The sequence below is a fragment of the Polyergus mexicanus genome, unplaced genomic scaffold (genome assembly GCF_030449975.1).
Source record: "Polyergus mexicanus isolate NDT 795.1 unplaced genomic scaffold, iyPolMexi1.0 SCAF_13, whole genome shotgun sequence".
Taxonomy (NCBI): domain Eukaryota; kingdom Metazoa; phylum Arthropoda; class Insecta; order Hymenoptera; family Formicidae; genus Polyergus; species Polyergus mexicanus.
The window spans coordinates 2,639,257-2,653,829 of record NW_027223333.1 but is presented as its reverse complement, the minus strand read 5'-3'; the positions used below and the strand labels follow the sequence as shown (position 1 = coordinate 2,653,829).

Genomic DNA, 14,573 nt, shown 5'->3' with positions numbered 1-14,573 from the left:
AAATTTTCTCTACTAAAACCATAAAAACAATTCATATAAAATCGTTATATTAATCATTTCGTTAAATATATATTTTTAGATAATAATTTTAATCTTTTTTAACGTAACATTTAATATATTATAAACTATATAATCAGTGTGGATTACAATTGATATTATTGATATAACTTTAATATTTTTATTAATTTCTAATAAGATACCGAAAAAATATATACAGGGTGTCCCATTTTAATCTCTTTAGGCAAATATCTCAAAAACCAAGCCCGGAAGAGAAAAATGTTTCAGACAAAAGTTGTTTGGTTTCGAAGGGGCCATAAGATGGTACCATTGGTTTGACCTTGGAAAATCATTTGAAGGTCATGTGAAGGTCAACTTTAAAATCTTAAATGGAAACGCTCATTTTTTATTTAGTATTCTTGTAGCTGACATCGAGAGCTTTCCAAAACATTAGAATAAGGTATTTTTTTATTAAGTACTTTTTGAGTTATTTTATATTTTAATCTGACATATTTTGATATAAAAAATAAAACATTTCGTAAAATATTCAGTTTTCGAGAATTTTACCGTAATACTTCTATGTACAGAATAATAAGACAAATTAATTAGTGCCAAAAAAAACAAATAATTGTTTAAAAAAATACATTGTAAATAATTTTCTTAAAAACAATTTTTTTTTATACTAATTGATTTGTCTCATTATTCTGTACATAGAAGTATTCCGGTAAGATTATCGAAAACTAAATATTTTACGAGATATTTAATTTTTTATATCAAAATGTCAGATTAAAATATAAAATAATTCAAAAAATACTTAATAAAAAACTACTTTATTATAGTGTTTTGGAAAGCTCTCGATGTCAGCTACAAGAATACTAAATAAAAAATGGGGGTTTCCATTTAAGATTTTAAAGTTGACCTTCACATGACCTTCAAATGATTTTCCAAGGTCAAATCATTGTCACCATCTTATGGCCCCCTCGAAACCAAACAACTTTTGTCTGAAACATTTTTCTCTTCCGGGCTTGGTTTTTGAGATATTTGCCTGAGGAGATTAAAATGGGACACCCTGTATATATTAGGTGTACAACTTTGCTTCCACCGTTTTCCCATAGATGGTTTTAGCGGTAAGTAGTGGTCGAAATAAATAGATCATAGACGTGGTGTAATAAACTTGGGCATCTGTCAACATAACCCCATAGAAACATTAATCGATTTGTGTCTGCATCATAAAGTTATTCTCGATTGAAAATGTCAGTTTACGCGAGCCAAATTCTCGTCATTTGCGGGAGGTTTTAATTTTCTGCTTCAATATGAAGAAATCTGCGGCTGAGGCTCATCGAATGCTCTCAAATACTTATGGTGAAGCCGCTATTAGTGAAAGAACGTGTCGTGAGTGGTTCCAATGCTTCAAGAACGGTGATTTTCGCGTCGAAGATCGGCATAGCGGTGGAAGAGAGAAGGTTTTCGAAGATGCAGAATTGGAGGCATTACTTAATGAAGATTCGAGTCAAAGTCAAAAAGAATTGGCACGATCATTGGGAGTGACTCAACAAGCAATTTCAAAATGTATAACCAGTTTTTTACAATAAAGCCTCGAATTTCGGAAAAAAAAACGGCGGAAGCAAAGTTATACACCTAATATATATGATGTAAAAGAAGAGTTGATGCCCATACTCAGAGAATAATCACAGCTTACGAAATATTTACCGTGGTGTTGCATCTGTTGTGGCTACAGTACGACGCACCGGATAGGCCTTCCTCACGCGCCTGTCTAGTTCCGGTGTCCATATTGAGCATGATCGCTGTCAAAGTCAAGGTCGTGACGATTACCTCCAAGGGATGACTGGCGCAGAACCGGCCGTACATCTCGAATATACGCGTCAACATTGCATCCATTTGTCTTGTCGTGCAAGAACTGCAACATATTTTTAATCCTTTCAGAATATCTATTCAAACTTTGTAAAAAAATTTCCTGTTTTTCCAAATATTTTTTTTTTTAAATTCTAGATAAAAAAAAAACATTTTAAAGATCTTTTCGTACAACTTTCTAAAAATTTTTTTGTCGTACGCGCTTTTCAATGTTTTTCACTCGTGCAGAGGAAAACACAATCACTTAAGTTTCAAGCGCTAAATAAAAGTACTAAAATAGAATATTGTTTGCAAATGTATTAAAGAGAGGAAAAAAAAATGACTAGCTTTCGTAAGATATACGTTTTTCACTTGCATTTTCATTTTCTTTTTCAGCAGTGAAAATTATAATAAAAAATATGTACTGCGCATTAAATATTTTGTTAAGACACATTGAATATATAAATAGAGAGATGGGTATATATTTCTAATATCTTTTAGACACATAATTTACTTGGCTTGCCGATTGCTTACAATATAAATGCAAAATTATCAAAGAGATAATTTTTTAAAAAGTTTCTCGAGAGTCCCAATGAAATTCCATGAAAATCTCTAGATACAAAAGAAATCCCTGACAATTCCACGTTTTTCCAGAGAGTACCAGAGATACTTTGATTATATATCTGTGCGCAATCTTCATTGAAAAAATAATTCGTTTAAACTAGCTGATTATGAGAATACGGTCTCTTCCGAAATGGAAATGTATAATAGTACGCAATTTGCGACGTTACAACGCGAAGATGACATCAAAGTTTAGAGAAAATGACGTCATCTCATGCGAATATCATATCATATGTATAATAACCGAATTAATTATTATTCATCTAAGTCTCTACCATGTATATAGGGTAGCCCCGAACGTTCCAGCCAGACTTTGAGATCTTATAGGAAATTTAATCCTGAACAAAAAATTTCCTATAAACATGGGTCGAAAAATACTTTCTTAAGAAGTTATCGCTCAAAAACGATCTGATGCAAAGGAAGAGCAAAAGATGAAAAGAAAATGCAATTTAATAAATTTCATGAAAGAACGATAAAAATAAAAATAAAAATCTTCTTCGTTTATGGGGGGAAAAAAAAATTTTAAACTAAAATAGCACATAGAAAATGAATAAAGACGTGAAAAAACTAACTGTTCTCAAAATGTCCCCTCCTAGCTAATACACTTTTGGCATCGAGTAATGACCGATCTTAGTCGCTTTACGGATTTCCTCCTGATTCGACTTTAATTGATCAAACAATAAGTAACAAAAGCACTTTTTGTACGTTTGAAACTGTTTATATCAAAATTTATGGAACGTACAACAATCATTTTGATCTCATTTGAAAGATGATTTAATTTTCTACAATTTTGTTTCGGTACTTTTTGTTAAAAGACGCACGTTTTTCCATGATATTTGGAAAAATGTGTAAACTAATCACGATTTCAGAGGTTTTTGAGCGATAACTTCTTAAGAAAGCATTTTTCGATCCATGTTTATAGGAAATTTTTTGTTCAGATTTAAATTTCCTATAAGATCTCAAAGTCTGGCTGGAAGGTTCGGGGCCACCCTGTATATACATATTTTATACCTACATTATAAATTTTGTATATTCAATTTCAAAAATTTCGAAATTTTTACGATAGTATTTTTACATAGTTTTTAGTATATTGATTCGAATAGATTAGACTTAAATCTCGTAAAGAAATCGTTTCAATTTCGTTTCATAGAATTTATGTGTGCGCACGCGCGCTATACTAACGTGAAAAGTTTTATAATTGTAAAACTTTAATAAAAATTTCGCAAAAAATTATTTCAAAAAATATCTTCTTGAAATGGAATATCGTATTTTCCCTAAAGTTCCTGTTTTATGTCCGTTACAATAAGAACAAGAATTATTAAACAAATGCGAAACAACACGATTACTCTTTTAGAAAAATATTCAAATAAAACGATATTAATTGACAATATAAATGCCATCATAAATATAAGTGTAAGTATGCTGCATATTTTTGATATTCTCGAATTCCAGTAATTGCAAATAATATATCAGTTAGTGATAACGTTTTTCAGCGAAGTTGGTCTCCTCTTAAAGAAGATTCAATTTTTACATTTTCTAGATCTATATTATATACTCACACTTTTATTCGTACACTAGCTATCACATATTTAGTGCGCTAATTAATGTCTGCTATATATATACGTGCAGATAATATACTCCAGAATTTATATAATAAATGCAATTTTTTTATCATTATCGTTTCCGTAATATTTGCGTATCTCGATGATACTCTTGATGGAAATTTGTAAAGTTACGAAATTAATTCTGACAGGTATGAATATCTATATTCGTATAATGCAATAATTTCCATCTGTCGAAAATGCCATACTGCTATAATAATTTTCCAGAAGTTGAACAATCGAGATCTGTCTTCGCACACTTTCTTTCACCGATGTCTATTTGACTGTAAAAAGATTCACCACGCGTTTACGCTATTGCAACATCCGTTCCCGAATGCATACATCAAACAATCTGTTTCTTTCATGTTTTCTAGTCAATCATTGAGTGTTGGAAAAAAATTCCTCCGATAAATCTCCGAAATGAAACGAATAAAATTATGAATACTTCACACGTGTAAAGAATGTTCCTTTAACCATGGATATTTTCAAGTTCTAGGGCACCCTATATATGCCCGTAAAACAGGATAGTTTTTTAATGGATACGATAAATACTGAGAGCATGAGACTTGATATGTCTGTCAAGGTCGGTGACTTTCCAAGAGTCGAGGAGTACTCATGAGTATTTCCACGCAACCACGTATCCTCTTACTGTCTCTAACAGATGCAATTAACGCTTTCACACTTGTGCAAAACGAGATATTTTGGGGGATATCGTAATGAATCGCTAGGCAGAGATTTAAAATATTTGAACAATAATTTAAATTGTCCTTTTAAAACATGTATATTATTTAAAAAATTTACTACTAAAAATTATCATTATTGTATTTTATGCCACGTTATTTTACTTGTAAGAAAAAAAATTTATTTTAGATTGATTTTTTTTCTTTTTCTTTGATAAGAGTTTTAAAGATACATGCATCATTTTCGAGATAAATTGTAATTTAATTAATTTTGTTGTTGTTGTTATTAGTTAATTTGTTTTTTTAATATATCAATATAATATTCCCATATAAAGTATGATAGCTAAATATAAAATAATATATTAAAAGGAAATCAAAAGAGATGAAAAATAAATAACATCTACTTTAATTACCAGATTTCTTTAATTGGAACCAGAAAGCACACTATTTGTCGCCATAATGGAGTTTATTTTAAAATTTCTCTTCAATTGTTATTAACAAAATTTATATATATATATATATATATATTAGATATTAATTATATGTATACAATAGAGAAGTAGAAATATTTTTTAAATAAAAAATTTTACAAAGTCTTAAGAATTATTTATAGAAAGGATCAAGAAACAGAGCAAGTACATTGCATCAATATATTAAAAAGTTAGATATATTGAAAATTATGCATTTCCGGAAATTTTGCCAAAAGAAATAGATGCTTATTTCTTGATAAAGAATGTGAGATATACCCTATTCATATGGAATATCTTATATACACGTTCATACTTCCATTATTTAGAGTTTATCTATTTATCTATCTATCTACTTTTCTCTATAATACATTGCACAATCTTTCAGATAATGAATTAATTAATTACGTTGAAATATTATAACTCTGTCTCTCGAGAAAGGTAATGCATATTAATTAGAAAGTTTTGTTTTTTTTTAAATTTTCTTAATAACAATTTGATATCGTTTTAATGTATACAATTATTAATACACATCCGTTTAGCCTTGATTTCGGTTGAAATTATCACACGCGAGATAACAGAATATAATTGTAAATCTATAAAAGTCTTAAAAAGATGTTGAAATCGGAGGGGCAGCCGTCCAGTCTATGAAAGAATAATGGTACCGATCTAACGATGGAGAACGATTTGCGATAAATGGAGATGCCAAGTTAAACATACATTGCACATCACGACCGATCGTTCCATGAAAAATGCAACACTTTCGAGTCTCATTCATCGGTGATTATACAGAGGCACGCTTATCGCTCACGTCCAAAAATTCTTTTGAATTCATAAATACGTGACTTTTGACATTTCCGATCGAATTGGAAAAAACTTAAAAAATGCCCCAACAATTGGCAACATCTTGTAAGTATTTTTCGAAAATAAAAAAGAAAAAAATCCAAGATTCGCTCTTTTAGCGCTATTTCTCGCAACAACAAAACAATTTGAAATTATTCTTGCACTTTAAAACGAGTCGTATAAAATTATAGAATTATTCTGATAAAAATTATTATCGATAATGTATACATACATACATATATACAGGGTGTAACAGAGCGCCTTTATCAGCAGTTTTTTGAGGAAATAACGCATTTTCGTGAAAAATGTTTCATGCAAAAGTTGTAGAGCTCTAAGTGACGCATTATATAATAATATTAGTATGACCTTGAATAACACCGTCAAGGTCATATAAAAATTACTTTGAATTTTTTGAACGGAACCCCCTATTTTTCATTACATATTCTTGTAGCTTACCTCGAGACCTCTCCAAAACATTATAATAAAGTATTTTTTCATTAAGTATTTTTTGAATTATTTTATATTTTAATCTGACATATTTTGATATTAAAAAATAAAATATTTCGTAAAATATTCAGTTTTCGATAATCTTACCGTAATACTTTTATGTACAGAATAATGAGGCAAATCAATTAGTGCAAAAAAAAAAAAAAAAAAAAAAAAATTGTTTACAAAAAATACATTATAAATAATTTTCTTAAAAACAATTATCTTTTTATATTAGTTAATTTATCTCATTATTTTGTACATAAAAGTATTACGATAAGATTATCGAGAATTAAATATTTTACCAGATATTTAATTTTTTATATCAAAATATGTCAGATTAAGATATAAAATAATTCAAAAAGTACTTAATGAAAAAATACTTTATTACAGTGTTTTGAAAAGCTCTCGAGGTAAGCTACAAGAATATGTAATGAAAAATAGGGGGTTCCATTTAAAAAATTCAATGTGATTTTTATATGACCTTGACGATGTTATTCAAGGTCATACTAATATTATTATATAATGCGCCACTTAGAGCTCTACAACTTTTGCATGAAACATTTTTCACGAAAATGCATTGTTTCCTCAAAAAACTGCTGATACGGGCGCTCTGTTACACTCTGTATAATGCAACGCATGTAATTATTATCATTATACATATATATGGCATTACCCTCGATAATAAATACCTATCACATTGGCTATATTGCATATAAATAAAAAGTATACAATTGCATCATGCAAATAAAAAGTAACCTGATTAATGTAGAACGTTCAATTTCTCAATCGTTCGTAACTCAAGGACTATCGACACTTCTATTAAGATTCTGACAAAAAGTCACATTCTTTTTAATTCAATCTCTCCAATATCGTAATCGAGAGAGAAAGTGCGAACGATATGTTTCGGATATCCTGTGTACATCCTTTTCTTTCATATTTCGTATCTCTTTCGGTCACTGATGCCAGAATTGAGACGCGAGCAATACGATTCCGTAGTGGAGGGGATATACACACAAGCGTAAACCGTGTACGTGTAATGCGCAGAGCGCTCTGCGCATTACACGTACACGGTTTACGCTTGTGTGTATATCCCCTCCACTACGGAGTCGTCTTGCTCGCGTCTCAATTCTGGCATCATTGCTTTCGGTTTTCGTCAAATATACCGCGCATTTAGAGGTGAAATGTCTACGCTTTTCCACACGCGTCGAGAACGTGTCGCTACTTTCTTTATTCCTTCGCGTTCCAGGAACGTTCACTTCTCTTCTCGCATTAATGCAACGTTTCAATCGCGTTCTTCACTTTTTCCATACGATACGTTTCTCTCTCGCGACCGGGTAACCCTCAAGTATATGAAATTTACTTTCTTCGCCGACATATAACGTAAAGAATCTGCTAGTCCAATAAAATCCAAATTTGAAACTTAAGCAACTCGGAGCATCCTTTCACGAGATATTTATTTGTTTGTATGTAAATGTATAATCCAAAACGAAACATCACATTACAATTTGTAAAATTTCTATCAATACTAATTTCGTATAAATTGTCTACTTAATTACAAAAGCTTTGTGATAATTTAGGCAATTGTAATAATTAATATTATTTTTTTCGGTTTGTGTATACCAGTTCAGTTATGTATTTTTCTCCTTCATGAGCGATCGTTGGATATATCAATGAGAAAGCGATTTTTAACGGATAAATCGAGAAAAGAATAAAATTAAAATATTCCCTATATGCTACAACTTTTTGCACTTATTTTTATCATGTCTTTATTATTAGTATTATTAATGGCTATTAGTTAAATGAGAAGGTGCTCACAACTATTCTATTAATTAATATATTTATCATTATAACTTCCTTTATCATTATTATTTTGATCAAAAGTTCATCCACTATATTTCTTAAGTGTCTCTTAAGAGAGAAAAATTAAATATAATTGCCCACCATTACATATTTTATTTCCTTATAAAGTGTTTTTATTGTCTAATTTCAATATTAAATAAAACATAAAAAAAAACTACAAGAATGTAAAAACGCATGCTAAAACAAAACTTCAACATTTGAAGTTTTAATTAGAGATGTATGTAATATTAAAATTACGAAGTCAAAAACAAATTACGAGGGGTTGGTCACTGAGGTAATTTTTGTACAAGGACTAGGTAATTCAGCGGCAACCCAAAGGAAATTTTGGATAATCCAAGATAATTTTTGGTAATTCTAAATAATCTTTAGCATTCTCAGATAATCTTGGTAATCTAACAGGAAATCTAAGTAATCTAAAGGTAATATCAAATAATCTGTAGATAATTTTAGGTATTCTCTTAAGGACCTATGTGAAGTTGGCTCTTAAGGAGCTACATACACCTAACGGTAGGAAAAATAGGGGGAAATATGACAATTTTTTTTTTTCATAAAAAAAATTTTTTTTATTAAAAAATCTGTAGCTACATCTTAAAGTGGGTCCTTTAATGTATATTTGGTAAAATTTTCATTAATAAATATTGAAAAATGTGCCGTGAAAACGTCATCTCCTGAAAGCTGTTCGACGAAGCGGTAACCATTGTAGCTCCTCTAATTTTTATCTAAAATCAAAAGCCAAAAAAATTTCTTCAAGTATATAAAATAAGGAAATTATTGTAGCCGATTTTTAAAATTTTGATTCTTCAAAAAATGGCGGCCATTTGAATGCGAAGGTATCAGATTAAAAATTATATCTTTGCATTCAAATGGCCGCCATTTTTCGAAAAATCACAATTTAAAAGATCAACTACGACAAAAACTTCCTTTTTTTATATACTTTAAGAAGATTTTTTGGTTTTTGATTTCAGATAAAAATTGGAGGAGCTACAATGGTTACCGCATCGTCAAACAGCTTCTAGGAGATGACGTCTCCACGGTACATTTTTCAATATTTATTAATGAAAATTTTACCAAATATACATTAAGGACCTACTTTAAGATGTAGCTAGAGATTTTTTAATAAAAAAATTTTTTTTATAAAAAAAAATTGTCAAATTTCCCCCTATTATTCCTACCGCTAGGTGTACGTAGTCCCTTGAGGCAGCCTCAGATAATCTGAGGTAATCTAAGATAATCTTAAGTAATCTGAGGTAATTTAAAGATAATCCGTATCAAGGATAATTTTTGTACACTATAACCACTAGTGACCTACCCCTCGACAAATTATTTTCGCATTCGAATGTTTTCGTTTCACTTTGATTCAATTTCTTTTATTAGACAGATCGATACATTCATAATTTGTTATTTGTTTGTTATTTATTTCTTAAAAACAAACTGTATCAAAACAGGTTGATATAAAAGTTGATCTCTAGTTTCTACTTTCATGCACAAGGAAATATCGATTTAACGTCTCACGAAAGTATCAGATACGATAGATTATAGATTATCTGCTTTGCGAAATAAAAATTCTGTTGCATTTTATAATTTTAATAAATGTTTAATCGTAAATAATTAATTATATTAAACATACTTTTACACAAATAAACATTTTAGAAAAATAAAATTCATTTCCCTTCACACCGCATATATATACAGTGCGTTATATGTATTAAGGAGATTATAGGAAGTAAAAAAATCGATTTTTTTTTTATTTTCCAAAACTGTCATGTTTCCTGAGTAAAATGATTATTGACATTTGATTTATATTAAAATCGGAAAATTGTTGATTTGGCTGAAAAGATCGAGCGAGGCACAAATGTTTTTGTTCGAACGCAGATAGTAATCGAATAATAATTATTCTTGCATAAATATTCTTGAATATGAAATAATCGGTTTTTTTCTTGTTTTTAACTTGTTTATATGCTTTTTTGGTTGTGTAAAACATGTGGTAAAAATATTATGCTGCTAAAAATCATTAAACAAGATATGTATTGAAAATCATACTTTAAAATCTTTCAAAACTTTAAACGCGTTTTTCTTCGTATTCTTATTTTCTTTTCGTATCGCAGCAATAACTCAAATACAGAGGCTCAAATTGACTTTTTAAAAAATTGTTCACAATATGTATAATTTCGGACTGAATCTCTAAAAAGTCTGTGCTTTTATATAATCTTAGTTTGGAAGAAAAAAAAAATCGAACAGCTCTTTTTTTTCGACGAAAAACGAGCTTTCTTTAAAAAAAAAATCGCCATTTTATAGCCGACGTTTTAATAATTTTGTTCTAATCTTTTTTTACAGGTTCAGTACAGAACCAGATATATTTTAAGAATAATTTACAAGGAGATCGCTGTATCTTTTAACTTTAAGTCAAAATTATTACAAAATAGAAAAAAAACTGATTTAAAAATCTTCTTCGATGAATCATCTGCAGCGTTATTTTGAATGCATATTTTCAACTATAAATTTTTTTTTATAGTTTATGACCCTATCAAATGTTTTATTAAAAGCCAATTCTCGATTTCAATTCATTTCTTTGTAATAAATTCGCCACGAAAAAAACTTCATTTTCGATAAATCTGACTGTCTAACAGTTCCCTTAAATTAAAGCATTGAACAAGACAAATATGCTTGGATGTAAATATCAAATAGAAAAAAAAATATCAAAAAGAATGGAATAATGAATCATAAAAATCAAATAAAACATACCTCATTTAAAAAATAAATATTTGGAACGACGAAACTTCTCGTTGTCACGCACTTGATGTTACGATAGCTGTTTGACGATGCCAAAATATTATTTTCGGTTTCTAGAAGCGCTCTTTATCGTTCCCCTGTGTCTCAAAATTTTTCTTTTACGATCTTTCGCGTCAACGAGTGCACCGAATACATCAATTTTTCTCAAAACGATGTTCGCGGCGCGTGCAAGTGCATTAGAGAGACCGATGATAACCGTTTTATATATAATATATATACATATATATATATATAAATTCAACGCATATACATATATATATAAAGAATCCGAGAGAATAGAATACTAGTCAGACTCTGGCAATAAGCATGTGGCAAGGCTCATTGACAGTTCAGTCGCTTTATGAGATTTGACGTTCTATGCGCGGGGCCCGAGACTCACCAGCCACGTGATACGGCGCGCACCGATCGACTGACTGACGTTTGCCGCGAGTGACGTTTATACTACCTATTACCGCTGCCTCGGCCGTCTCCGTAAGCGCTCGGCCGCGCTCGGCATTCACCCTCTAGCGCGTGAGCATTTTGTATCGGGGATTGAAAAAAGGGAAAAAAAAACTGTTAACTTTTATAAATAAAAGTTATCTGTGAACTTTTAACTTTGAAATAATTTCTTTTCTATTTTGAGTTTTAATTTTTACATTTGAATTTAAACACTACACTGTGAAAATTTATCTTTAACAATTATTTTATATTTATTTTTAAAAAAAGTTTTGAATAGATATATATTTTTTTAAAGTTTATCTTAAGATAAAATATAAAAAAGTTAGAACGTTTAATTAATATTATTTAAAGATATAAAAACAAGATAAACATAGGCAAAAAAAAGCAGGTTATAATTTTTTGTATCTGTTTTATTTTTTACGAACAGTATATAAGAAAAAATTTGAAATAAAACGTAAACAAATTAATTACATGTATTATCCAGTATTTAATTTTAAAAGTAAGATATTTTAAAATATCTATACAAATTATACGAATAGAAAATTAAAATCTCGTCTTAATTTGTAATAAAAATTAATAATGAATTGCTGTGAGAGAATTAATAATAAAGGAATGATCGGTATATATATGTATATATATATATATATATATATATATATATATATATATATATATATATATATATATTCAAATTTAATATCTTATAATGTTAAAACTATTATTGTAACTTCTCTCGATATTTTTGTATTAGAGTTTTCGACGATGTCTTACAAAGAAGAGAGAAAAAAATGCGTGTATTATTACGTATTGCAATTTTATTTCTAAAATTCGTTACCTGCCACAACCTTTATCGTATGGCCTTAAAAGCGCAAATTTCTCAAATTTCTTGTTGACCGGTGAAGACAAATAATTTCTTAATGCAATCGCGCTGTATGAAAAACTTTTTTCATTTCAAATATCTAAAATATTTCATTCTTTTCTAAAGGCAAATTAATGAATCGATCAATATATAAATTTCTCCTTCTATATAAATTATTCTATACAATATAATTATTGAAGAAATCAATATTACCACTCTAATAAATAAACATGATAATCAATCAAATATTAAATAAAAACTCTATATTAATTGAATTAAAATTAAATAATAATCACTCTATTATAATACCTAAAAGTATATGATAAAAATAAAATCTTAAATAAATTAACAAAATAAATATTATAAATATAAAAAATGAATAAATTATTAAATTATTAATTATTTAAGATAAAAAAGATTTCTTTAATTCCACAAATTATTATTTTAGATATAATATATAAAGAGATTTTGTTCGTCATTCGCAAAAGCAACATTCGCTAATAATTAAATCTTACATATTCGCCTTAAATAAAGTTTGATAAATATAGACTAGTAAAAACAGATGAGTTCCTCAAATTTTTCCAATCGACTAATATTACGTCGCATCGCAAACGTAACATTATATGCAATTTGCCGCAAAGTCGTACCGATCGTCACGACGGTTAGCGATGGGCTTTCGCAATTTGCAAGCCCATTAAGGAAGAAGGAATGTAATTGAGCGATAGTATGTACGCAAAAAATTTTCCAGCTCGGAAAAACAGAGAGAGAGAGAGAGAGAGAAAGAGACGGTTTAACAACCTTAAACCGGAACGTTATTGAGTTCAATTTTTACAAAACAGAAAAAAAGGGATAAGTACAATTATATCTGTGCACACATATACACTTCTTCGATTATTTAAATTATTTGACAAAATCTCATAAAGAATCCTGAAAATCAAACGACGTAAAGATTCGCTCAGAAATATGAATTTCATTCGCGCGTTCTTTAATTTAATCTCAAATTTCTAAATTAAATCAAAAATCAATTTCATCCTGTAAATGTGTTGTCTACGCGTGTGGATCTAAATATTCTCGCGTACTCTTACAATTATGGAATTTCATCTTCGGCTCTTCAATCTGCGTATTTGCTAGACGATCGTTTCGCGAATATACTCTTCAAGAGAAATATACTTCCTCAATCTCTTCCCGCTCTTGAGACTTCTGAAGATTCGGTGAAGATGCATGATTGATCCTACGGCATCCGTAATTTATTTTGGACAGATATGCAACACTTTCCCCATGATAGGCATGTGCGTCATCTCGACTGTCTTTCAAGTAGAGGATATTGCTTATGATACATCGCTTCAGACAATTAGGGGGACGCTTCTCTAAATGTATGACGTATGCGTATAACGCGTATGGACATTATAATAAACATCTTTAAATTTTAAACACTTACATTGATATTTAAATGTTTAATAAATATACGCACGATTTCTCTTCTTCTTCTTCTTCTTCTTTTTTTTTTTTTTTTTTTTTTTATCGACGTTCGGTGTCAAATTGTCGTTTAGCGATCCATTCGCAGGAATTAAAAAAAAAAAAAAAAAATTACCCTTCAACGATGTCGATTCGAATAATCGAAAATGTTCGGTACGCACATTAATATATTTACCTAATATCATTGACGAAATATTAAAATTGATATTGTAACACTATCTTAGAATGTATATATGCGTATGTACGTATGTGTATATATTCAGAGAATAATTTCTTTTATTTCAGTCAAAAAACTGACATAGAAAATAACATTTTCTCAATAAAGATTTAAGGCCAAAGGCCAGAAACCGTGCAGTACTCTACGCCACTCGTAGCGTTCTTAGAATTCGTTGTTATTGTTAGCGAAGAATTTCCTGTTCATTGTTGCATCTTTACAAAATTCACGATACAGTCGAACATCGAAAAAAGCGTATTAATTATTATTATTATTATTCTTTTTTAAATTATGATATATTTTAGAGTTTTCTCTCTCTTTCTCTCTCTCTCTCTTTAATAAAAAAAATATGCCGATAAGAATAAAGGCATGCGATAGTCCATAACT

The 14,573-nt window shown here is 29.3% G+C and overlaps 1 protein-coding gene across 3 annotated transcripts in view; it reads right to left on the bottom strand.

The window, feature by feature from the left end:
• Positions 1-14,573, bottom strand: part of Hmgcr (HMG coenzyme A reductase) — a 29,029-nt gene that overhangs the window by 9,242 nt on the left and 5,214 nt on the right. For 2 of the 3 annotated variants that reach the window (XM_070306584.1, XM_070306585.1), the window contains exons 1-2: positions 11,152-11,592; positions 1,708-1,915 (exon numbers count right to left, since the gene is read on the bottom strand). In XM_070306584.1, coding sequence (XP_070162685.1) covers positions 1,708-1,915; positions 11,152-11,156 — 213 coding nt within the window. In that variant the 5' untranslated portion in view covers positions 11,157-11,592. Of the gene's footprint in view, positions 1-1,707; positions 1,916-11,151; positions 11,593-14,573 lie in introns of those variants that run through there. The other variant, XM_070306586.1, reaches the window with a different exon arrangement.